The sequence below is a fragment of the Carlito syrichta genome, unplaced genomic scaffold (assembly GCF_000164805.1).
Source record: "Carlito syrichta isolate Samal-C Ts95f unplaced genomic scaffold, Tarsius_syrichta-2.0.1 Scaffold314117, whole genome shotgun sequence".
NCBI lineage: Eukaryota > Metazoa > Chordata > Mammalia > Primates > Tarsiidae > Carlito > Carlito syrichta.
Genome location: NW_007258213.1, coordinates 1092960 through 1117953, shown reverse-complemented (window position 1 = coordinate 1117953; position 24994 = coordinate 1092960). Strand labels below are relative to the sequence as shown.

General features: G+C 57.8%; 2 protein-coding genes across 3 annotated transcripts in view; one reads left to right on the top strand and one right to left on the bottom strand.

The window, feature by feature from the left end:
• The first annotated feature begins 1586 nt into the window (after nt 1–1586).
• LOC103273693 (coronin-7) overlaps nt 1587–24994 on the top strand; it is a 50752-nt gene continuing 27344 nt past the window's right edge. For both annotated transcript variants that reach the window (XM_021719091.1, XM_008071137.2), the window contains exons 1-3: nt 1587–1637; nt 8935–9021; nt 9510–9592. In XM_021719091.1, coding sequence (XP_021574766.1) covers nt 9510–9592 — 83 coding nt within the window. In that variant the 5' untranslated portion in view covers nt 1587–1637; nt 8935–9021. The remainder of the gene's footprint in view (nt 1638–8934; nt 9022–9509; nt 9593–24994) is intronic.
• VASN (vasorin) lies at nt 13911–16560 on the bottom strand. Its single transcript, XM_008071126.1, has one exon. The coding sequence runs from the start codon at nt 16538–16540 to the stop codon at nt 14519–14521; it is 2022 nt and encodes a 673-aa protein (XP_008069317.1). The 5' UTR covers nt 16541–16560; the 3' UTR covers nt 13911–14518.

Sequence of the window (24994 nt, the reverse complement as noted above, 5' to 3'; positions counted from 1 at the left end):
GTAAATCTTGTACATATTTTATTAGATTTATCACAAAGTACAGATAGTCTCTGACTTAAGATTTTTCGACTTTACAATGGTGTGAAACCAATACCCAACCACAAGGTTTCAGACTTTAGGCGCTAGGTATTCTTTGAACAAAGACTCTCTGCGCTGCAGTTTTGACTTAGGATATTTTCTTTTTTTTTTTTTTTTTTTTTGAGTTGGAGTCTCACTCAGTCACCCAGACTAGAGTGCAGTGGCCACTCCTGGCCACCGCAGCCTCGCTTGCTGGGCTCCAGTGATCCTTTCGCCTCAGCCTTCCGAGTAGCCGGAATTACAGGCATGCGCTACCACGCCCAGCTGATATTTTATTTGTTGTAGAGATGAGGTCTCATTGCCCAGGTGAGTCTCGAACCCACAGGCTCAGGCGATCCACTCACCTCAGCCTCCCAAAGGCGCGGGGTTACAGGCTGAGCCACCGAACCCGGCTGGATATTTTCAATTTATAATGAACTGACTGGCTTATTGGGCTGTAACCCCATTGTAAGTTGAGAAGCTTCTGTATTTCAGATTTTTGGTGCTGGTACAAATGATGTTGTTTTTAATTTCAATTGTTCATGGTTTTTCAATATATGAAAACAGGAATCTGTGCTGCTTGAAGCAGAGTAGAGCTATGCTAAGATGTAAAAGGAAAAGGTAATCAGCCTCCACCTTCCCCACCCTCAGTACCCAGCATCATTAACACACTGGCCTATGGTAGTCAAGATTCTTTTCCTTGATCAGTAAACTTGCAAAATGTTTAGTACCTACAACCATTGTATATCAGTAAAGACAGACCACACGGGGTTGTAGTCACACATAGTGATTTTTGTTTATTTTGACCACAGTAGAATCACACAGTGTCATGGTACTCTGCAACTTCCTTTTTGCACTTAACAATTTATTGTAGAGAAGAGGTCTCACCAAGTTGCCTAGGCTGGTCTCGGATCCCTGGGCTCAGGCAGTCCTCTCACCTTCGTGAGTGCTGGGATTACAGGGATGAGCCACTGTGCCCGGCATGGACATTTCATTTCATTACGTTTTTTTCCTTTTTTGTCTGTTTCCATCCCCACTTTTGGGAAATCTAATTAGTAACTGTACTGAATGGATGGTTGGAAGATGTAAGCTCGTCTTCCTGGTTAGACCCTAAATTCTTTAAGTGCAAGAATGTTGTTGTTAGGTGAGTCCTCGGGGCTGGGCCTAGCACAAGGCTGAACATACATGAAGCAGCTGATAGCCTAGAGTTTGTCTCTGGGCCTCCATTTATCTGTAAAGGGGTCAGGGTGGTAGCACCGCTTCATCATGTGTTTAACATGCCCGGCGTATAGTGGGTTTCAAGAAAGTGAGCTTTCTCACTGAGTTTACTTTTCTGGGGGAAATGAGCAGGAAGGAGGAGCGTGTCCTCCGTGGTTAGGAAGAGGAACCAGGCTGGGGAAGGGCCCCCTGCTGTGTTATGGGAGCCCTGTGTACTGAAAACCAGCGGATAAGAGCCCAGGTTGGGGAGACCGAATGACCCCAGGGACCCTTTGGCCCTAATTGCCTTGTTTCCTCCTCTGCTTTTCCAGGACAAGCAGCTGCGGATCTTTGATCCCAGAGCAAAGCCTCAGACTGCTCAGGTGAGTTGTGTGGGAAGTTGGGCTGGGCTGAAGCCTCTGCTCTGGCTGAGGACCCAGTGGCTCCAGCAGATAGAGGTGCAGGGGAAGCCTCAGGCTCCTGGAAGATGTGTCTGTGACACTTGGAGTCCCCGGAGGTGGGCTGCTGCTGCTTGGGAGCTCTTCCTGGGAGGTGTGTTCTGGCTCTTGGGAGGGCCTAGCTTTGATCACGGGTAGGAAAGAGCCAGGCTGCCCACAGGCTTTCTGCCCTGCTACTTCAGGCAGGTAATTTGAGATTCTGACTGCCTTCCCTCTTTTGAGACCCTCATTCCCCCACCTCTCACTTTCTGGCACAGTCAGCAGAGACCAGCTGCAGAGGAAAAAGAAGCAGCCCCCACCCCCTGCACCCCTGCATCCCCGCCCTTGCAGCCATACCCGCAAGACTCAGAGACTCAGTGTGTTTGGGTTTGTGTCTGTGCATGGGGTGCATGTGATCAATTTAGTTCCCAGGGGGGAACTGGGTTCATGCCACAGGCATCGAGCCACCAGGGAGTCATTAATTCAGCATCCAGGCAGGAGCTAGCAGGACCCAGTGCTCAGTACTAGGCATAGGATATTGAAGAGCCAGACACAGGGCTCTGCCCTTGGGGTGATTGCTGCAGGGTTTGTCTTGCTAGGATGGCTTACTGCTTCCCTGAGCAACTGGCTTTGGAGCTGAGGTCTGCCTAAGTAACAAGGGGCAGATGGCCTGAGGTGGGATAAGCTTATCCCAGGAGTCTGTGTGAGGGGCGGGGTGGTGGGGAGGCAGGCCCATAGGGAAGAGCCTGTCACTGGACTGTGGGAAGCCATTAGAGAGTTTCAATTAGGAAAGATGAGTGGATTTATATTTCTACAGAGAGCTTTCTAGAAGCTGAGAGGCTTCTTTCTGGAAGAAGGTAGATTCAGGGTTCTGCTGCCATTCTGGGGAAGCACTCCCCAGCAAAGACCCAGGCCCATCATAGAAACACTCCTCCTCATTTCTAGGACCCGTTCCTCATGCAGGGTCAGGGGTAAACCACCAGCCTAACCCAAATAGTGGTATCCTGGGAGCCCCTGAGCCCCCTATACCACCCATACTCAGAAACCCTGTCACATAGTAAATGGCAACTTTTTGGCCAAGAAGGTGCAGTCAGTTCACTTCTGTCTGACTGAAGACAGAAAGGAGGCCTGTTTGACAGGTGAAATGAGCCTGGCAGAGGGTTTTGGTCATGCCCTGGCCATGCTTCCTGGTGAGGCTGGCTGACTTCTTCATCCCGCCAGACCTGGGCCCGGTGGCTGGTGGCCGGTGGCTATTTGAGTCTGGAGGCAGTGGTGGGTGTAGACAGTAGTCTCACTCAGTAGCTTTCTTTGGCTAACCTCCACGCTTTGCCAGGAAGCAGGTACCAGGCTCAATTTGGAGGAGTGAGGGGCACCCCCTCTCTCTGCGCTCTCAGCTTGTCCTCTCCCCCAGAGCCCCAGGGCACTGCTGGGCACCCACGCTCCAGGCCCTGAGTGGGCACGGGCTCTGAGCTAGCTCCCTGGGTGAGTGTGTTCTTCCTTCTCTCCCCTCTGCCCCCTCCTTCCAGCCTTCCTCCTCCTCTCTCTCCCCTCCTCATCCAGCAGGGCTGGGGTGGTGATTGATGCCGAGGTAGGGATGGAGTGGCGGCTATCCAAGGGGTTCCCGGCTCCTCCTTGTTCTGGAGCGAGCCCTCCTGAGGGGGCTGCTGGACAAGGAGACCTGGGAAGAGCGTGGGTGGCTGCCCCACTCCCAGCTGCGGACTGAGGTCTGTGCATGGTCCCGTGTGGAGACAGTGGGCCTGGAATGCTGCCCTCCTCGTGGCCCTGCCCCCACTTCCGCCCAGGGCATCTGGCCCACACCTGGCTTCTATTAGGAAAACCGCTGCTGGCAGCCAGGGCCGGTGTGAGCTGAGGGGCCAGCTCCAGGAGAGGCCTTCTGGGAGCAGCCTCTCTTTCTCAGGAAACCCTCCTTCCTACCTCGTTGGGGGTATGGCTGGGGTGTCAGGGAGGGCCTGCCATCCATCCAACCTTTGTTCCCTCTGGGTCTCTCCTCACCTGAGCCTAGAGGTAAGGGAGGGCCCAGGAGTCCTCTGTTCAGGGTCTTTGAGCCCTGCCTTTGGCAACCTGAGTGTAGATCAGGGACCCCTGGGGGCTCCCTCCTGTTACACCCTCTACTGAGTTTATTTATTTATTTATTTATCTATTTTTTGAGTTGGAGTCTCTGTCACCCAGGCTGGAGTGCAGTGGCATGCTCATGGCCACCACAGCCTCAACCTGCTGGGTTCAGGTGGTCTTTCTGCCTCAGGCTTCCAGGTAGCTGGAACCACAGGCACATGCCACCACACCTAGTTAATTTTTTGATTTATTGTAGAGACGAAGTCTTGCCATTTTGCTCAGGCTGGTCTTGAACCCCTGAGCTCAGGCAATCCTCTCGTCTCTGCCTCCCAAAGTGCTGGGATTGCAGACTTGAGCCCCCATGCCTGGCAGCCTACTGAATTTTTAGAGTGCATGTGTGGCCATGTGTTATGTCCCAGGCACTTCCTTTGAGGTAGGGAGGGTCAAATTGGAACCAAGATTGGTTCCTTTGCTCCAGGGTCCCACTGCAGACTCAGGTTGGCTTGTGTGACTCTGGAGTCCCTGGGCCCTCTGTGCTGCCCCTTCCCTGTGCCAGACCCCAGGGAGGGGGTGCTGTGTGAAGACCTAGAGCTGAGGCTGTTCCTGGGAGGTTGCAGTAGCAAGTGGCCAGGCATCAGGTGTCTCAGGCAGGAGGAGGCTGGAGCAAGCCCTCTGACCTCCAGCACAGGCAAGTGACCCTGTGCCTGCCGAGTGCCCCAAGGTGTCAAGCAGGCCTGGGGCGGCAGTGAGCCTCAGAGCCCAGCACTGATCCCAGGGAGGAGGGGCAAGTCTACCATAGTGGCAGGCCTCCTCACCCAGCCAGGGCTGCCCAAGCTGCCCTACCGCCCTGCTCCGCACAGGAAGCGTTGCCATGGTGACGGAGGGGTTGGCTGCGCCACAGCTGGAATGTTGGGCATGTACTCCCCCTGTGCCTTTGTGGGGCTGATGCTGCCTGGCCATAGCCTTCCTTTTCTTTCAGGACCAGGTGTGGGGGCCTTCTTTTGTGGGACTGAGGGGCGTGAAGCCCTCTCAGAGCTTTTCCACGAGCAGGATGCCCTGATGCCTGAACCTACGAGTCACTTTGCCTCTGAGCAGGAAACCCCAGGTGGCAGGGCTGGGGCTTCAGGGTAGCAAGATGCTGGATCCCATCTGCAGCCTCCTCCTGCCCCCACCCAGGAGAATGAGAATCTGAGGATCTGGGAGGAGGGCTCCTCATTGATGGTACACTGAGGCCAGTGAAGAACTTTCCCTTTTCTTTCCTCCTTTCTTTTATTTTTTAATTAAAAAAATTTTTTTAGAGACATGGTCTTGCTCTGTTGCCCAGGAGAGTGCAATCGTTGCTCACTGTAACCTCAAACTCCTGGACTCAAATGATTTTCCCATCTCAGCTTCCTGAGTAGCTGGGACTACAGCTGCACACCACCACACCTGGCTAATTTTTTTTCATTTTTTGTAAAGACCGCGTCTTGCCTTGTTGCCCAGGCTGGTCTCAAACTTCTGACTTCATGCGATCCTCCTGCCTTGGCCTCCCAAAGTGCTGGGATCACAGACATGAGCCACCTTGCCCAGCTCATTTTTTTTTTTTTTTTTTTTGAGTTGGAGTTTCACTCTGTCGCCCAGACTGGAGTGCAGTGGTCGCTCCCGGCCACCACAGCCTCCAACTGCTGGGCTCTGGCGATCCTTCTGCCTCAGCCTTCCACGTAGCTGGAACTACAGGTGCGCGCTACCATGCCCGGCTAATTTTTTGGTTTATTGTAGAGATGAGGTCTCGCCTGCCCAGGGGCTCAGGCAATCTACTCACCTCAGCCTCCCAAAGGCGTGGGATTACAGGCTGAGCCACCGAGCCCGGCTTTTTTTGTTGTTGGATTCTCACTCTGTCGCCCAGGCTGGAGTGCAGTGGCACACTCACAGCCACTCCAGCATCAACCTACTGGGCTCCGGTGATCCTTACACCGCAGCTTTCCAAGTAGTCAGAACTACAGGCGCGTGTTACCATGCCCAACTGAAACTTGCCATTTTTGGTACTGAAAATCACTCCAGTGCTCAAGGGCTAGAGGGGAGGGGAGGTATGGCCACTGAACCCCTCCCCCACCTGGAGGGCTTCCTGTGGCCCCTGGGCAAACCAAGCTGGGTGTGCCCACAGTGGGGAGTGGCTGGGCACAGCCTAAACTCTTTTTTTTTTTTTTTTTTTTTTTGAGTTGGAGTCTCACTCTGCCCACACTGGAGTGCAGTGGCACGCTCCTGGCCACCATAGCCTCGACCTACTGGAGTGGCCACCACAGCCTCGACCTGCTGGGCTCCAGCGATCCTTCCGCCTCAGCCTTCCAAGTAACTGGAACGACAGGCGTGCACTACCACACCCGGCTATTTTTTTATTTTATTGTAGAGATGAGGTCTCGCCAAGTTGCCCAGGCGGGTCTCGAACCCGTGAGCTCAGGCAATCCGCTCACCTCAGCCTCCCAAAGAGCAGGATTACAGGCTGAGCCACTGAGCCCGGCTACAGCCTAAACTCTTACCTGGTCTCAACTTCCCTGATGCCCTCCCTGGCCTGGGAGCGCGGATGGCTGAGCTGACTGCCCTGGAGAGCGGGACTCACCACCCACACCATTGTGCCCACAAGCCACCGTCCCCCGGCAGTGTGAGTGCACCTAGATGTTCTCTGGAAAACGGAGTGTCTGGGAGCACCTGTTGTCCCGGGCTCCTCCTGGTCCTGTCTCTGGTACCTCCTATCTGTGACTCTGTGCAAGTCTGTTATGGCTGCGTGCCCTGGGTCCCTGTCGTCTTGGGTCGGTTGAGAAGAGAGTGGCAGGCCCAGCCCCCAGGGGCAGGGAGGCTCACATAGCCCACACCTGTGTTGCTGGGCCTGCTGGGCCTCTTTGGGTGATGACTTCCTCTCTCTGGGTCTCTGATTGCTCCATGTATGAAATAGAAGAGGAAGGTATGAGCCAAGGGACATCCTGTCCCTAGGCTGTGCATCTGGATGAAAAGCACTTGATGGCAGTCCTTGGGGTGCCTCTGGCCAGCATCTGCCTCCCTCACCCCCTCTTGCCGTCTGTGCTGGCCTCTCTGCTTCCGGTTTCCGACTCTTTGCAGACCCTAGTCCACCTACCTGGCTCATGCATACCAACCCTCAGGGCTTAGTTCAAATGTTAACTGACACTGACTTTCCTCACGTGGATTCCTGTTGCACCCTGTTATCCTGTAAAAAAAAAAAATGCACATTTGGCAGGCACAGTGGCTCACATCTGCAACTCCAGCACTTTGGAAGTCCTAGGCAGGGGGAATTACTTGAGCCCAGGGGTTTGAGACCAACCTGGGCAACATAACGAGACCTCATCTATGCAAAAAATCTAAAAATTAGTTGGGCATAGTGGCACACACCTGTAGTCCCAGCTGCTTGGGAGGCTGAGGTGAGCTGTGATCATCTCACTGCATTTTAGCCTGGGCAACAGAGTGAGACTCTGACCAAAAAAACAAACCAAAAAAACACATTTGATAGGTGCCAGATACCTTCCTGAGCACTCTGCAAGTGTTACCATTTACTCCTTGCAGCAGCACTCAAAAGTAGGTCCTGTTATGGTGCTTTTTTCAGATGAGCAAACTGAGGTACAGAGCCATTGAGTGACATCCTGGATTGTGGCCATGGGTGGGCAGTCTGAAGTTTGCCAAAACAGTCTGACTCCAAAACTGGCTTCCTTAACCTCCACATCCCTCCTTCATGGCTCTTAGAATAATGTGTAATGATTCAGTTATATCTGTTTGATCGACATCTGCCTCCCTGACATATATAAAGGCTTTGGGGACATTTTCTGTATTCTTCACAGGGTTGCCAGCGCCTAGTCTAGTGTGTGGCTTGAATATCCATATTGTGAGAGAACAGATGAATGAACAGCACTGCTTCCCCCAAATACTTGACCCTCTGTATAGAACTGTCCTGCCCCACTGCCAGCTCCTAGTACAGTTCTTGACATGTTTGTTGAGTGAATGCATGATGGATGTGTGTACAAGTTGGGAGCCATCTGGTGAGCTGCTTGCACAAGGGGTCTTTGCACACTGATGAGAGGTAGAAAGCCTAAATGACACTTCTGACCCACTCTTGGGTGTTGGGTGCAGGGCTGGCCAATGGTGTGGCCCTTGTCTTGACTCTACAGCCCCCCTTACGTGGAGTGAGGGGTGTGGGGTCCCGGTTCTCAGGCTCTAACTCTGACTTCCTGTGCTGGCTGTGGCCTGGTGGGAAGGGAGCAGTGAGAAAACCCCTTGAAGGACAGGACACGAGCCATTTTCGATGGTCTCCCACGCTGGGGTCACCCTCCGCGGACTGGGGAAGGGACCCAAGGTCAGCTCCTGGCAGGCTGCTTCCCTCCCTTGTTCATTCCCAAGGAGATCGTGAGAAGCTGGGAGGAAGCTGGCCATGGCTTGGGGTGAGCTATTTTTGGTAACAGGGTCCTTCGTCTCAGACATCTCAGGCTCTGGAGGCCAGGGTGACTGGGAGGGAACTGTTTGCATTTCCTCGCCCCCTTTGGCTTCCCCCTGCCAGGGCCTGGGGCTGGGCCCCGCCTCCGACACAAGCTTCTCTCTCTCCTTCCCGGACTGGGAGCACCGAGGGGCACAACCCTGCCCCCTCTGGAAGCTCCTGAGCAGGGCCCCAGCCTTGCCTCCTGCCAGGGGCAGCAGTAATCCTGAAAATCCCTTGTTTTGCACGGTGCTTTGCTGCAGGCCCCTGTCCTTCAACATGGCTACAGCCTGGGAAGTTGGTGGCACAGTAGGGTGAGCCCAGTACACACATGAGAAAAGCAAGGTTTCAAGAGGGTGTGGGGGTCCCAGGGTTTGCAGCTCTTGGGTGTGAGAAAGTGCCAGCGCCTTTAGCCCCCAGAGCTGTGGGAAAAGGGCCTGGAGTGGGGCAAGGCAGCATGCCAACCTTCTCAGGAGGAGGAAGACTGAGCCAAGCTGGCTGGTGAGCTGGCCTCTGGCTGCAGAGCTGCCCTCAACTGGGGCTAGGGGGTTCATTCTGTGCTGCATAGGAGACCGCACCCTGTCCCTGGCCACAGGGGAGAATGACTGGCCTCTCCTGGCCTCTGTGGGGTGCTTGGGCAGCTCAGGCCTACTCCAGGGGCTCCTCACTCCTGGCAAGGGCCCTTGAGGGCTCAGCGCCCTCTCTTGCCTCCTGCAGAGCACACCAGCCCATGAGAACAGCAGGGACAGCCGACTGGTGTGGACGGGCACCCAGGAGCACCTTGTATCCACTGGATTCAACCAGGTAGGGGACTCCTCCTAGATGAGCAGGGCACAGTCAGGTGGGGATGTGTCTGGCCCTTTGGGCTCCTGCCCCGAGAGGATGAGGGTGAGGCCACTGGGAGGTGGGGACCGAGGGCCAGTTGCAGGCCTGTCCATATACGGCCTGGCTGTGCAGCGGGTCTCAGAGCCCCAGGGGACCAAAGGCAGATGAAAACTGGCAGATTCCATTTGCAATAGCTAAGCCTGACCCTGGGAGCCATGGGGGCTCCACAGAGACCAGAGTCCATGGAGGGAACAGCCTCTTGTCCCTTGTACCTAAGGGTTCTTAAAGAGGCAGAACATGAAAACCCAAACTCTCTCTCCCAAGTGTAACTCCACCTCCAATCCAAGCCCTGCCCTAGCCAGGTTTCTCTGTGCCAGGTTGCACCCTCAGGTGCTGAGTTCCCCACAAGCCCTGGGGTTGGGCTGAGGGACCGGTCCCTCTGAGCCTCTCTCTGGCTCTCCTGGCAGATGCATGAGCGGGAAGTGAAGCTCTGGGACACGCGGCTCATCTCCAGCGCCCTGACCTCCCTCACCTTGGACACCTCACCTGGGTAGGAGCTGTGGCATGTGCGTGGGCTGGGGAGGCCAAGGGCCCAGGCCCAATGTGGGCGAGGATGCCTGTCAGTGAGGCGGCCAGTCACCCGAGTGTTCCGGGGGTATCTGAGCTGGGTTGCAAGAGAAACCTGGCCTGTGCCCATCTGGCCCCTGACCAAGCAGAGGGGCCTTGGTCATAGCAGGGATCACGCAAGTATGACTTGACATCTGGGGAGAGAGTATGGATCGAAAGTGCAGGAATGTGCTTGATTTTGCTGAGGACATTTCAGTGGGGCTGTGGCCCAAGGCTGTGATGGAAAGGTGACTGCAGGATAAATATGGGCATCATCGGGACAGACTGGCAGGTGGGAGGTGGGCCTTGAGCTCCTGAAGTTTATGAGGCTACTCACATGGCTGTCCTGCTTGTCCTGGGGTCTGTCCCCAAGTGGGGCTAGTGCCCAGGCATCCTGCGGGGGAAGTCCAAGTGCATCTCATCCCTCCATCTGCCCCCTCAGAAGTATGTGGAGGAGAGTTTGGGGAGGTGCCCAGCAGGCCCCTGGCCAGGCCCAACAAGCTGTATGCAGAGATGGCCTTGGTCCACTGTGGCCCAGGAGGCCAATGGCAAACATTTTGAGTCATTTATGTTCAGTCTGCATGGTCACCCACGTCACAGCAGAGGAACTGAGGCTGGGGAGGAGGTTCAGAGGCTTAGCCAGGCAGGGGTGTGCGAGGCAGCTGGGACTTGATTCTTGTTTTGAAGCCTCAGCCTGTCCCAGCCGTGATTCACGGAGGGTCTTGCTGGAACTTTCCCAGGCAGGGGGATCTGGGACTCTTAGAGCCAGGAAAGGGCCCTTATCCTTGGCTAGCTTGTGTAGCCCCTTCCTTCTTCCATTGCACAACTGAGGAAACTGAATCATGGAGGGGCAATGACTCATCCAAGTTCCAGGAGTAGTCAGGGTGGCGTGTCTGGGGACAAGGAAGGCTGCACAGTTTTCTTAGAATCATCTAGAAGAACCCCCACCTGAGTGCCAGTATGAGCTCCTGCCAGGGGCTCCCCCAGCTGTGATTCCCCTCAAGAGGAAGCATAATGGTGAGGGTGACAGTGACCCTCTCTCCCATCCTGTCACAGGGAGAGGCTGAGAAACTGGTGAGGCCTATTTTACAGCTGAGAAAGTCATGACTGAGCAAGATTCAGTGCCTTCCTTAAAACCCTCCCGAGCCAGGGTTGCTCTGAGCCCTGGAGGTCCAGAGAGGAGTCAATAGGACCCACCCTGCCCGGGAGGAATCAGAGCTTCCTGGGCCTTCAGACTCCACATTCAATATCCGTCCCCATGCCTCCCACCCTGCTGCCTTGACATCTTGTCATCTAGGCCTTTTCAGACCAGACAGCCCCTTCCCGCAGGGCCCCTAGCAGAGGCATTGAGTTAAGGGACCTAGTACCAGGGAGCCAGTGCTCTTCTGCCCACCACTTCCTGTCTTCTAGGCTCTGCACTTAGTGACGCTATCTTCCCCACCCCCCACAGGCATCCCCTGCCTTGCTTGTGTGGCCCCTGGAGGAATTAACGATGCCCAGACCCTACGGTGCCACCGACCAAGGCTGACCCTGTAATTACAGCAGTTAAGAATAGCCTTGAAGGACCAGCAAGGACTGGAATTTCTTAAATCACTCCCAGATGGGTGGCTAGGCCAGTGTCCCGCCCCGTCCACCCCCAGCCCTGGCCTCTGCCCCATCAGCCCGGCACGCTTGGCAAGGGAGCTAGGGCTCTCCAGCCTCCACGAAGGTGCTCGTGGCTGCCAAGAATTCATGCCAGCCTCTGGGCTATTCTGAGACATGGTGGGTCTCCTGCTCCCCCAGGTACCCTGGAAGCCAGAGCCCCTCATGACTCCTTGGAGTATCAGGCCACTCAGTGAATCTGGACTGAGGATGGAAAGTGTGTGGGGTGTCATCTGTGGGCATGGCCGAGGGGGAGGTTGGCAGCTGTGTCCACTCCATCGCCATCGATTTCATTTCTGTTTTACAGATTTTCCACTTTGGTTTGGGCAGAACAGTTTGTGCGCTCATGAGAGCTAGAGGGGGCCGGGGTCAGGCACAGATCCCATGCCCCTCCTTGTCCTCTCCCAGGAGCCTCCACTGTGGTTCCCACCTATGTCCTTCCCCTCTCATTTACAGAGTGTCTAGGAGGAAGCTGGCCACAGCGGGAGGAGTAGGGGCTGGCAGCCAGGCCAGCCTCCGGGCATTCGGGTCCTATCTGTGAGCAGGGCTCAGGGCCTGGTCCACAAGGGGCTGTCCAACACTGTGTGCGCCTGGCCCCGTGCTTGGCACAGGGTGGAGGCGGGGAAACAGGAGGGACTGGCAGAACCTGGTGCTGAAGGAACAGGAGACACAGAGACATATATCTCAGGTGCTTTCTGGGGATAAGTTGAGGTGGGGGAGTGTGTGAATGCATGTGAGGTGCTGAGCGAACTGTGTTGCTCCCCCCTTTCCCTCCCCCGTAGCAGCAAGTCCTGTTGCTTCTGTGGCTCACAGCAACCCCAAGCCCATCCGCATCAGTGGCAATCCCGTCCTTGGTCAGGGAGCAGGTATTGGAGTCCTGTCTCCACTTACCATGGGCAAGCTACTGTCTTCTCTCTCTGAGGCTATGCCTCTTATTTACTGGGGGTCGTTGGGCATGGCATGAGCACGTCACCCACAGAGCACAGGGCATGTAGCAGTCAGGACCTGGTGATAAGGACCATCACATCCCATGTCTGCCTCTGTTCGTGGGGCTGTATCTTGGCTGGGTCCCCTTTGGCCTCAGGTTCTCCCTTCGCCTCCCCGTCCTGATATGATGAGATACCCTGAATTCCTGTCCTGGGAGAGCTCCTTTCTTTGAGTCCTGTCACCCCTTCCCCCACCACCCAACTCGGCCAGGTTTGCTTTGCAGCGAAAACATTTGTTCAGCAGCCATGTGTTCATGTGTTCAGCAGTGGCCCTCAGGTCCACAAAGGCCCCTTTGACGGGGCTGCCGAGGGGGAGGCAGGCCTGACCGCAGTCACTCCCCTAATGGGACCCAGGCCTACAGGAAATCCACCTGGGCTGCTGCCGCCGCCGTTGCCTCAAGAAAAAGGGGCCCTACCTAGGCCCACTGCCACCACCCACTGCCCACATGACCCACCGCCCACCTCCTTCCTCCCTGTGCCAGAGCCCTCAGCAGCCGCTAATTGAATCCAGAGCCTCACGTGGCTAGGCCTGACTCTGCACTGACATCAACACCCGAGCCGCAGTGCCGCTCCCCAGGCAGGGCTGGGCGATCTCGTTCCTGCCAGGGGTGAGGCTGGTGACTGGGGCTGTGACCCACAGGAGGGCATTGGCATGGCACCTTTGGGAGGCTCACTTCAGTGTTTTCTGTGCCCCTCTGCAACCTTGGGGCTCCCCTCCTTCCACCCCACAAGAGTAATAGGAAAAGGTACCGTGTGTCTGTCACTGTGCTTAAGCTCTCTGCACCCTGGTTCAGACCACAGCTGCACTTAGCCTCCCTGCCCCTGCCCCCACCTCAGCCTGCAGCCTTCCTGGAAGATGCTCCCACTTCGGGGTTTCCAGAAAGCCTGGGCACATCCCTAGCACAGGGATGGGGGCATTCGAAGGTCAGCAAGTCTGGCGCCATCTGCGAGCCAGTCTCAGCCCTTGGGTCCTGTCCCTGAGCCTGCACTGATGGCTCTGACTTGGCCCCTCCCTTCTCACCTGTCAGGAGTTCTTGCCTTCAATGGTCCATGCTTCCCCTCCCACCAGCAGCCTCCCTACAGATGGGAGCAGAAGGTGGGGAGTGGGATTTCCCACTGAGCCCAGGCAGTGGACTGGCAGAGAGGCGTGGGGGCCATGCATATTGCTTGGCCAGCCCAGGACCCTGCAGGAAGGTTCTGGAGGCTGTCCTGGAATGAGACAGCTCGTGGCACTGTCCCTTGTGGAAGGCAGGCAGTGCAGTGCCTATCAGACCATCCCCAGGAGACTCTGACTTTCCTGGGACCCTCCTCGCCTGTGTCTGCCATGAGCCTCTCCCAGCCTCACATGCAAACTTGGCTTCTCTGGCTGGCAGAAGATGGCCTGAGTGAGGCTGCCCCGACCCATCCTCTTCCTGAAGCCCGAGGCTGCTCTTCCCAGCTGAACCTGGCCTCACTTCACTTGAGCCTGGGGTGATACACGTAAGCCCAGATGCCTGATAGGGCCTCCTCCCAAGCCCAGGAGAAGCTGCCTGGGGGTCCTATCCCCTAGACCCCCACAGCAAGGGCTCTCCCTTCCTGTTCTCCCTTCACCCAACCTACGGATCCTCAGCTGAGTCTAAGAAACACTCTCATTTAATTTTATCTTTTATTTTTCTTACAAAAGGCCTTCATATCATTGTCTTACAAAAACCAAAGACTTTATCTCTGAGTTTGAAAAAACATCTTCCCAGAATAAATGGGAAATGATCTCTTATAAATATATTTAAAAAAAACAAAACAACAAAAGCAAAACATGTTTCTAAAGCATCTTCCTTTCCAGTTTCTTTTGTTCCTTCACTTCCTGGGGCTGAGACTAGAGTCACACGGCCCTATCCCCCACCCTGCTCTCCCTCTGCTCTCTTTCTGGTGGCCTCCTTCACTGGCCCTCAGAATCTCTTTGTGGTGGGAGAGCTCAGCAGGGCCCCAGCCTGTGTTACCAGCACACGGCAGGGTCTGCCGCGCCCAGGGACTGCACTTACAGAGTCCAGGGCCAGAGGCTGTCCTGGGTCTTGCGGGACATTAGAACTCATCATCAGGTTCGCAGCATCTCACAGATAAGGAGACTGAGGTTCAGAGAGGGGCAGGGACTACCTTGCCCATGTCCCCTTGGTACAGACTGAGAACTTCCTTGGTGCGGCAGCAGGAGGGTGCTGGCCATCTCACCAGCTGACAGCCCAGCCCCTGGCCACCTGTCACTCCCAGGCTTAGATGTAGGGCTTTGCATGGAGGGGCCCCTGGAGGCCAGGCCCTGGGAAGCCCATGAGCGGTGCCTCACATTCAGGCCCACTGGGCGGCACCTCCCTGCCACCCTCTGTGGTCTTCAGGCCTGACTCCAAGGGGGCCTTGCCCCCCTCCAGCTCCAGGGGCCCGGCCCCCGGCCCCACCTGCCCCTTGTCCTGAGCCGCTGCTGCCACAGCCCTCCCCCGCCGCACACAGTAGGCGGCCCCTGCAGCGGCCAGAACAGCCAGGAGCACAGCAGCCAGGGCAGGTGCGATGAGGAGTGGCAGGTTGCCCTCGCGGGCCTGGGTGACTGGGGCATGGTTGGAACGGACGGCAGGGGGTGTGTGGGCCTCCCCGCAAGCCTCCTCGCCCTCAGGCATGCGCCCAGCTCCCAAGGGCATGACACAGATGGAGTAGGTGGCGTTGGGCCGCAGCTGGGTGACTGTGTACTCAGCAAGTGAGGCAGGCAGCCGCAGCGTCACTAGCCGCTTGTCAGGGCCTGACAAGTTGCGGTAGGTGAGGCGGAGGCTCCTGAGCTGCACAGTGCTGCCCTGCAGGTAGCGCTGCAGTTCCACGCGCAGGGAGGTGGGGCTCACCGGCTCAATGCCAAGGGGCAAGGGTTGGGGTGGCCTTGGTGTGACCGGCGAGGGGCTGGGCTGCATTCCCTGCGCCACCTGGTTCTCACAGTACAGGCCTCTGAAACCCTCAGGGCACAGACACTCCAGGTGGTGCTGTGGCCCCAGGCGGCAGGTGCCCCCGTTGAGGCAGGTGGACGGTGGGCAGTCCTGGGGCTGGGGGACAGGCTCTGCAGTCAGTGGGGCAGTGGATGGCAGGTTGGGGGCCTTGGTGGCTGGCTCTGTGGGACTGAGCCAGGTGGGAGCCCAGCTGGTAGGCAAGAGAGTGGGCTCCCAGGCCATGGGCCTCGTGGTGGGCACTGTGGCCGTGGTGGTGGTGGCCGGGCAGCCAAAGTCGGCATAATCCAGCTCCAGGAGTAGCCGACCGGCGTTCTTCGGTGGGAAGTGGCAGCGCGTCTCCTCGGGGCTGGCCAGAGTGACATGGCTCTCGCGCACCCAGGGGCCAAACCAACTCAAGGGGCATACACAGTTGAAGGGGTTGCGGGCAGCTGCCAGGAGCCGCAGGCGGGGGAAGAGGCCTGTGAGGTCGCTCGGTAGGGCCTGCAGGTTCAGGTTGCTCAGGTCAAGCTCCTGCAGGGCAGTCAGGCCAGCCAGGTCCTCGGACCGAAGCTGGGCGATGCGGGTGTTGCCAGCCAGCCGCAGGCGCATCAGGCCCCGCAGACCCTGGATCACAGGTGGCACGTGCTCCAACTGGTTGTCAGACACGTCCAGGTCATGGAGGTTGTGCAGGCGGCTGAAGAGCCCCTTGTCCAGCTGCCGCAGCCCTAGGCCAGCTAGCCGCAGTGCCTCCACATTGGCGGTGTCCAGGACGCCAGGCTCCAGAGCCAGGAGGCTGTTGTGGCTGAGGTCCAGCAGCAGCAGGCGGGGCAGGTGCAGTGGGGGCAGTGCCCGCAGCTCGTTGTCCTGCAGCTTAAGCTCCAGGAGATGGTCGAGTGCGTCAAAGGCTCCAGGCTGGATGTGGCAGATGCGGTTCTTGCCCAGGTAGAGGCGCTCGAGGCGCCGCAGGCCGCGGAAGGTGTCGTTGGTGATCTCGTGCAGCCTGTTGGCAGTCAGGTCCAGGTTGCTGAGGTTGACGAGCGGCTGGAAGACCCCACTGGGCAGGCTGGCAATCTGGTTCTGTGATAGGTCCAGGAGCTGTAGGCCCGGCAGGCTGGCAAAACTGCCCACGTCAAGTGTGGTAATGCCGTTCTCAAAGACATACAGGCCCAGCGTGTCAGGTGGCACGTCTCGGGGCACTGTGGTTCCCTGGCGGGCAGTGCAGAAGACTGTCTGGGGCTGACTGCACTGGCAGCCGGATGGGCAACCCTGCACCCCAGGCCCCAGGGCTAGCAGCAGGAGCAACAGTCGCAGCAGGGGTGTCCTGGAGCACATCTTCTGTCCCTGGAAACAGAGGAGGCAGAGACAGGAGACCATGAGTCAGGGGCCCAGAAGGGCCATAGAAAATTTCTTGCTCCGCCCGTAGATGCAATAGAGTCCAGTAGTTGTGAGTCAGGTCTCCAGTGCCCCTGGCCCAGTTCCTGTCCCAGCCCCATCACTTGCTCACCATGTGACTTTATCATTGTGATATCAGCTATAACAAACATTCAGTGGGCTGATAGAGGCAGAGGTTAGCACAGGCCCCAGTACCCACCGAGCATTCAGTAACCACACCCTGTACCGTCTCTTCCTCCTCCTCTTTCATCTTCCTGAACCCCAGGCCCTCCTGCCCTTGCCTTAGTGGGTCCCACACACCCCCTCATCCCCTGCCTCTGAGATTGACAGGGAAGAAGGGAGAATTGTGTGTCCTGGAGCAGCCACCCCTCCCTGAGCATCTAGGAGAGACACGGCAGGCAGACGGATGCGTAAGCAGAGAAGTTGGCTGCCCCAGCCGCTGGCCCCCGCCGCCACAGTCTGTGTTCCTCCCTCCTCCAGAGGAAGAGAGACTGCAATGGGAAGACTTCACATGGAAACTATGGGATCGGTGATTTTCCACTTGTGAAGTCATACCTGCCCAGGATGGGGGATGCAGGCCACCAGGATGTGGCCAGCGGGAGGGTTCCTGGAGGAGGGGCAAAGGCTGCAGCCGCTGGCAAGTGTCCCCATCAAGTGGGCTTAGGAAGGCAGGGAGCCGTCCTCTTCAGATCCCCCATCTCTGAGGCTGATGACAGATAGAAGGAGGGGTCCACAGGGTTCAGGTGGGGGGACAGTGGTTGCATGGTGGCCCCAGGGGCAGTGCAGGCCTGGAAGAGCTGTTCATTTGTCTGTTTCTTTTTTTTTTTTTCTGAGTTGGGTGACTCTGTCACCCAGACTGGAGTGCAGTGGCCGTTCCTGGCCACCGCAGCCTCGACCTGCTGGGCTCCGGCAATCCTTCTGCCTCAGCCTTCCAAGTAGCCGGAATTACAGGCATGCGCTACCACGCCCGGCTGATTTTTTGATTTATTGTAGAGATGAGGTCTTGCTGCCCAGGCGGGTCTCGAACCCACGGGCTCAGGCAATCCACTCACCTCAGCCTCCCAAAGGTGCGGGATTACAGGCTGAGCCACCAGCCCGGCTTGTCTGTTTCTTGAAGTCTGCCCTAGTCGGGGCCCTGAGAAAGATGAACAGCTGCTGTCCCCTCAGCAGCGATCTAAACAAGTTCCTCCCATGTGCAGCACCTGCGAAGCATTTATAACCTTAGGTGGTCTCCAGCTGCATGTCAGGGGGAAACAAGAGAAAGTGGGGCTCATGGAGGTGGTGACTTGCTGCCATCGCAGTGCCATCGAGTCTAAGCCAGACCCTGGATCCTAGCCATGGCCAGCACAGTGGGATGCATGCCTTCCAGATGTCCCGGGGGCCAGTCACTCCAGGCTCTAGCCCTTAGCTAGTATTGCCCATGACAGGATGGGCCCACAGCTCACCCCATCGCTTAGGCTCCTAGGGGTACAGGGGTGCCCGGGGGCCATACCCAGGTGCAGCCCTCACCCTTGGTGCCCCCAGAAGTCCCTGAGCCTCGGATGGTGCCAGCCCATCCCTGGGAGGCATTCCTGCCCACTGGCCAGCACCCACCCACCAGGCACCTGCTGCTCACACAAGGGCCTTTTGTGTTGGAGCCAGCTTCCCCTCCCCCACGCTGGCCATCCAGCCATGCAGGTAACACGACCCCCCGCCCAGCCTGCATTCTGCCCCACTGTCCCCAGTTGCAGGGAGGGACTCATCCATGGGGCTCCTGGGATGTGAGGAGGAGGAGCAGATGATTCCAGGACAGACCACACAAGTGGGGTCTGGGGCCAGCTCCAGGTGAAGGGGTAGGCCTTGTCCCCCAGGTTGGGCCTGTGCTGGCTCTGCCCACATGCGATGTCCCCTGCTGGGGTCGTCTCCCCCAGGAGCCTCAGACCCCAAGCTCCTCGCTAGTTAACAACAACGAACACCCTGGGGGATGCGTCCTGACCCCACGGAGCCCCCGGCCCTGCTATGCTCTTTCTTTCCTGAGGCCAGCTCATTGGCTCTTGCGCCAGGTGTCTCCGAAGCCCACTTAGCTTGGCCTTGCATTCAGCTGGAGTACCCCAAACCTGGGGCCTTGTATGTCACTGGCCCTCTGACATTGCCCCAGGGGGGCTCTTATCTGATGACCTAAGGCCTTTGGGTCACACCCTGGTCATCTCCCCATGGGACCTGCTCCACCCGGACTGACTCACATGACAGACAGCTGGTGTGACCTGTCTTCCAGCTGTGGACTGGGAGTGACCCTGCCCACCCCACATCCATGTTCAGTGTGAGGTCACCTCCCCCTGAATCAGCCCTCCCAGCAGAGCCAGGCTGGAATCAGGAAGGGAGCAGGTTCTAGGGCAGGAGGGGACCCTACACGTGGCCGGTCCGGCTACCACTGCAGCCTCAGCTCCCCTTGGGCCTCATAGAAGGTCACAGTTAGGAGCTCTCTCTCCAGGCAGGCAGCCCTGGTCTCAGAGGTTTCCACAGACAGTGCTTTAACCCTTAGCACCTCAGTGTCTTCATCTGTGTATCTGAGATGATTCAGGGCTGCAGAGGGAGGATACATGTGGCACACTTAGCCCTGAGAGATGGGAGTCAGCCATAGGCTCTGGGCTTCATAATCCATTAATCAGCAAAGTCCAAGAAGGTGGGGTACCCTGTGGGTCTGTCTGGAAAGAATGGCAATCTGGCCAACAGGTGATAAGCTGTGGAATGTGTATCAGAGTCAGTGGGGCAGGGGGCTGGGCTAAGGAGATCCTGACAGGTGCCCCAGCCCCCCAAGATGCAGGGTGAATTCTGCCTGAGCCTCAATTCCACCCTGCCCCGCACAGTGAGGAGGGGGCAGCAGGAGGCAGCGCTAGGGGCTTCAGAATACCCAAGTGTGCATGCTACAGGCTGGCAGCTTCAAGGGCTCCACCAGGGGCTCCCAGCACTGAGAACTGGTCAGACAGCCCAGGAAGGACCCAAAAAAGGCAAAGGTCGGCCACAGAGGGGGCGGGTGAAGGGGTGGCAGGAGACAGAGCCTGAGTTTGGGCCCAAGTTCTGCCTCTACATGGAGTCCCAAGTTCTTTTCATCTGTGCATCTAGTTCTCACCTTTGGAGTTGGTATAAGCAGGCCTGCCCCCTTGCCCCCTGGAGTTGTGGTTTTTTGGTGTTCTATTTGTTTTTAAACAGGGAAATTCTTTTAAGTGATTCTGGGAGATATCTCGCCTGCCTGGGGCCTGGGCCTGTCCCTGGTGTGTACATGGGGCAGGGTGTCTTATTGGGTTCATGCTGGGGTTGCCACCTTCCATGCCATCCCCTACCCCCTTACAGCAGCTCAGAGCCTGGGCTTTGATATCTTGCCTGCTAGCCAAGGCGTAGGGAACATGCTGGAGGCAGCCCTGGGATTCGGGGGATGATGGGGAGCAACAGTGGGATCCGGGGTTCCCTCCTCTGCTTGGATTCCTCAGCCTTGCTGGGCTCTGCTGTTAGCCTTGCTGCCCCCAGGACACAGCAAAGTTAAGAAAGCTGGGGTCTGTCTGGATAGGGTGGCAGTCTGTCCAGGGCACAGTGCCTGGAATGGGGTGTCAGGGTTCACAGCCTGGCCATGGCCCCACCTCAGCTCCCATCTGCAATGGGGCTGCTCACTGCGCCTGGTTCTCAAGGTGGTCTAATTTGTGCTCAGAGCACATGCTAAGTGGTCAGCAAACACAAGCAGCTGGGGTGTTACGAAACCAGAGCCCTGCCTGCCTCACAGGCGCAATACTACAATGGAAGAGGGGCTTTGCACCAGCTTTATATAGACAGGATACCCTGGGCCCAGGGTCAAGACCTTGTATCCTTAGGGTGGGGTATCTTAGTTCTGGTGGGGGTGAGCTGTCCTTTGGCAAGCCCCCTTCAGCATATGACCTCAGGGAGGGGTCTATGAGTAAGGAAGACAAAGCATTCATCATCTCTACTTTCAGGGGACCCAGAGTGCCCCTGGGCACATCCCCAAGTGCGTGACACACTTGTGGGTACCCCTTCACACGCACACCCAGGGTCAGGCAGGGATGAGTGAGTGGGGGGTGCGGCTGGGGTGGCCCTGGGAGTCTGGGTGGCCGCATCAGCCCTCAGCTAGCGTAGCTCCCTGCTCCTAGGAAGGCTATGTGCCCAGCCAGGTAGAGGACAGGCTTGGACAGTCAGAGGCCTACACCCCATCCCATGCCAGACACTTTGGAGTGGGTGCTGGGGATGGGTGCTACAGGTCTGACCCTGCGGCTCTGGGCCCCAGCTCCCCGTGCTGGCCCGCCCAGGCTCTGCACAGCCGGCCAGGCCTGGCAGCAGCCCAGCCCCAGGAGTCTGCCAATCCCCTCCAGGCAGGCGGGACTGTGCCGGCGGCCAGGACGGCTGGCTCTGGTTTCGCTGACGTGTCAGAGGAGGCTCAGGGCCTGGCTGAGTCCGCCCGTCTCCCCTTCCTTGGGACACAGCAGTCCCTAGCCCAGCAGAGCAGAGAGATCAGGGGTCTCTGTTCAGGACCCTCCCAGAAGGGTAGAGGGGGCTGGACCTCAGGCTGCTCTGGGTGGACCCTCTCTCCAGGCGGGGGTGCCGTGTCCCTGGCTGGGGATGAACCTAGGAGTCCCCACTGATCTCAGCCTCGGCTACTCCATATACCACCCCAAGCCAGTTCTGTTCATTCCACAGATAATACCACAGCCAAAAGCTTAGTCATATATTCGCATGCTTTGTGACCTCACCCAAGCTCCCCCCCCTCTCTGGGCTTCCATCTCCCACCTGTAACTCTGGGGGCTTCTCAACCTGAGCTGCAAATCAGAATCACCCAGGAAGCTTTTTTAAAAATCCAGATGCCCTAGGCCCCACCCCTAGACCAATTAAATACGAATTTCTGGGGGTGAGGTCCAGGCAGAGTTGTATTTTCAAAAAGCTCTCTGGGGCACAGTGGCTCACATCTGTAATCCCAGCACTTTGGGAGGCCGAAGTGGGAGGATTACTTGAGCCCAGGAGTTCAATACCAGCCTGGGCAACATAGCAAGACCTTATTTCTACCAAAAAAAAAGAAAATCAGCCAGGCATGGTGGTGCATGCCTGTAGTCCCAGCTACGTGGAAGGCTGAGACGGCAGGATCGCCTGATCCCAGAAGCTGAGGCTGTGGTGAGCCGGGATCTGGCCACTGCACTCCAGCTTGGGAGACAGAGCGAGACCCCTGACTCAGAAGAAAAAAGAAAAGCTCCTTGGGTGAGTCCTCTGTACAACCAGAGTTCAGAACACCAGGGCAGAGGGTTGTAAAAAGACAATCAGGATGTCAACTTGTCTCCTTGAGCAGGGAAGGGTTCTGGATCCCGGAGCAGGGGTGGATGGGCTAGCAGAAGAGCAGAACCTGAGTCCTCCTTCTCCACCCAGGAGGCTGGCATGGCCCCAGGTGGGTGCCTTTAGTGGCACCATGGGTGACCTGGCAGCTGCCAGACCTGTCAGTCCAGGTCAGGGAGACCAGTGACTAAGACCTGTCCCCAGCTCAAGTGAGCCCTCAGGGCAGCAAGGCGTGCCGTCTCAGTCAGCAGAGGTGCCACTTGTTGAAGGAGGACACCTGTGGCCCTAGGAGCTATGTAGTGGCTGCGGTCCAACTAGAAATGGGCCAGTCCAGATGCCACTGTCGGCACGCGGCAGGTGTGATGCCACCAGGGCTGGGCCCGACACAGAGCCTCTTCACCACCCTGTCCACACCCAGGGCCAAGCACTCATCTGGTAAGGCCCTAACCCTGCAGTTAACCCTGAACTTGCCAGAAGAACACCTTAGTCACCAAGGGAGGCCACCAAGGCCAAGCGTCCTGGGCCTGGGGGTCTGGGAAGGAAGTGGCCAAAGAAGGAGTCCTGCCCCTCTCATGCTCCCCATGCTAAGTCCCCACTAGTCACCCAGGGTTCTTGGCCGTCCTGTGGCAGAAGTGTCCCTTCCTGAGGCCTGTGAACTGATCAATGAGCAGGTGGGGTTGATCTGGGGAGGCAGAGTAGGGCCCTGGTCATGGAGCCACGACCCTGCCCTGACCTCACATGGCTCTCACTGCCCAGCCGGGCTCGGGGCCCAGGACCAGTAGGGGCCCCAGCCCTTCTCTGTGCAAGCCAGCTCCCTCCTCCCTCCTTAATTAAATCTCTCAGGCAGCCTCTGAGGAATGTCAGGGCCTTATTGCATTCCCCAGGAGGAGTTGGGTAGGGGGCCGTCCCCAGCCTTGGAGAAGAATTGGCCCCTTGCCTGCCCCCAGCCCCCAAAGCCGAGGTGACCCAAGGGAGCCTCCTCCAGCCTCCTCACACCCAGGGAGGCTGGAATGAGGAAAAGCGGGGGAGGCCTGTGGCTGAGGCCAGCAGCCCAGCACGCAGGGAAAGCGATCCGGCTGCCTTTGGAATGTGGAAACCGATAAAAGGACAGGCTGAGCCCTACCCCTCCCTTGCATGCGGGGCTCCCTCAAGCACCCCTGCCCACCCCCAACACACAGCCCTGCTCCAGTCACACGCAAGCAGACACGCCCACGCCCAGCACACACCCACTGGGCCGCGCGCTCACACACACACACACACACACACACACACACACACACACACACACTCTTTCTCTCCCCCTTTTCCAAGAACTCACGCAAATTCCATAGCAGTGAGGGGAGCTGGTTTTCTTGGCAGCACAGAGTCTTGGGCTCCCCAGCCTAGGGAAAGGAGAGCTGGGGGGGAGTTCAGGAGGGGTCACTAACCAGTTAGGTGGCCTCACTGCCCTTCCCATGCGCTCAGGGCCTGCTGGTGGTCAGGGATTTCTCTGTGGGCAGCCTCCCTCTGCTCACCAAGCAGGACTGGCTGGCTGGCCTGCCAAGGTGAGAGCTGCCTGATGGACCCCACTTTCCCGTTCCCAGGGGCTGCCCAGCCAGGGGTGGGGCCCACTTAGAAGCTTCTACAAGGACTTAACTCTCTTTACTTGGGACTTATCCCAGCTCCCCTGGGACTATAGATGGGGGTGTCAGCAATAGGAGCTAGGAACTGCAAACCCATCTCCTGCCAGGTTCTCTGGCCCCAGAGCTGCCTGCCAGAGGGGCCTTCCTGGAGAAAGCACAGGTCTGGGCAGTGTCTGAGGGCCTCCTCGTGTTGACCCCGTCCCCCATTTCCAGAGTGTGGAGAGTGCTGCCATCCAGACAAATGTCCTGGACACTAGCCCCACATCCCACCACAGGTCTCAGGGGAATGGGGAGCTGTGGACAGGCAGTGCCCAGGCCCCCAGGCTGGCACGCGTGTGCTCATCCTCCCTCCGACCCGGGAGAGGCTTGATAATGGTCTGGAGGGGATCCAGCTGGGCTGCTCATTACCAGAGCCCTCTTCCTGCCTCTGACACTCTGTTTACAGAAGCTCCAGGGCTGACTCCCCTGGGAGAAGACAGTAAACTCAGGGGAATACTCCCCCTCCCCCACCCGCCTGCCCCAGCTCTCTTGGGCTTTGCCGGTAGCTGGACTCATCCTGGACTTCACTGCCCACGGGACTGGTTCTCACAGATGCCGCTTGGAGGGACCAGCCCAGCCACCTCTCTCTGCCCCCAACACTCAAAAGTCCAGGCTAATGGGAAAGGACATTTGCAAGTTTGTCCAGTCCCCTGCCTTGGGGAGGGAGGCCCTGGGTCCTGGTGTCTGTCTCCAGAGCTTCACCTGCCCTTGGCACAAAAGGCAAGCAGGGGGACACCTAGACTCTCAGGACCTCTTCTTTCACCCTGCAGACTCTACCCTGGGCCACAACAGGAGAGGCAGGCAGGCAGCAACCCTGGTGTGGTAATCTTTAACAAACAGGAGCAAGGCAGAATGGCTGGCACCAATCGGCTGGCCTGCCAGTGACCACAGGGGACATCAGCAGTCCTCAGGCCCCAGCACTGCCAGCCCAGGAACACAAAGGACTAGGCTGGATCCAGGCCATTGGGTTTGCAGCCCAGGCAAAACCCCTTCCCTGGCAGAGGCAGATATGGGGCACCCCGATACCTGGAGCACTAAGGGCCGGGACCAGTCAAGTGTATCCCCTACCAGGGGCCGTGGGGCATCAGATAACCTACCAGCCCCCGGCCCCTCCCCAGGACTGCATGCTGTGGCCCCCTGCTCTGCCCTGAGTGGCAAACTTACCCCAGAGAACCCCAGGCAGCCTGTCTGCCTAGGGTCACCAGACCCCAGGAGAGAAAAGTAACCCAAGACTATGGCTTGGCCATCCCCTCAAAGGGGTTTGATTCATAAAACTGGTCATGCCGGAGGGCCCAGCCGTGGGAGGAGGAAGCAAGGGAGGGGGTGTTTATTTTGTCTGCTCGCGGGCTCGCGGTTTCACCGTGCACTCCAGCGCGCCCTGGTCGGCCGCGGGGCTGTTGGCGTCCCCGGACCGCCGCGGAGGGGGCGC

Excerpts from the sequence above, each read along its gene's own strand:
- VASN (XM_008071126.1), bottom strand. The coding sequence starts at position 16,540 with ATGTGCTCCAGGACACCCCTGCTGCGACTGTTGCTCCTGCTGCTAGCC.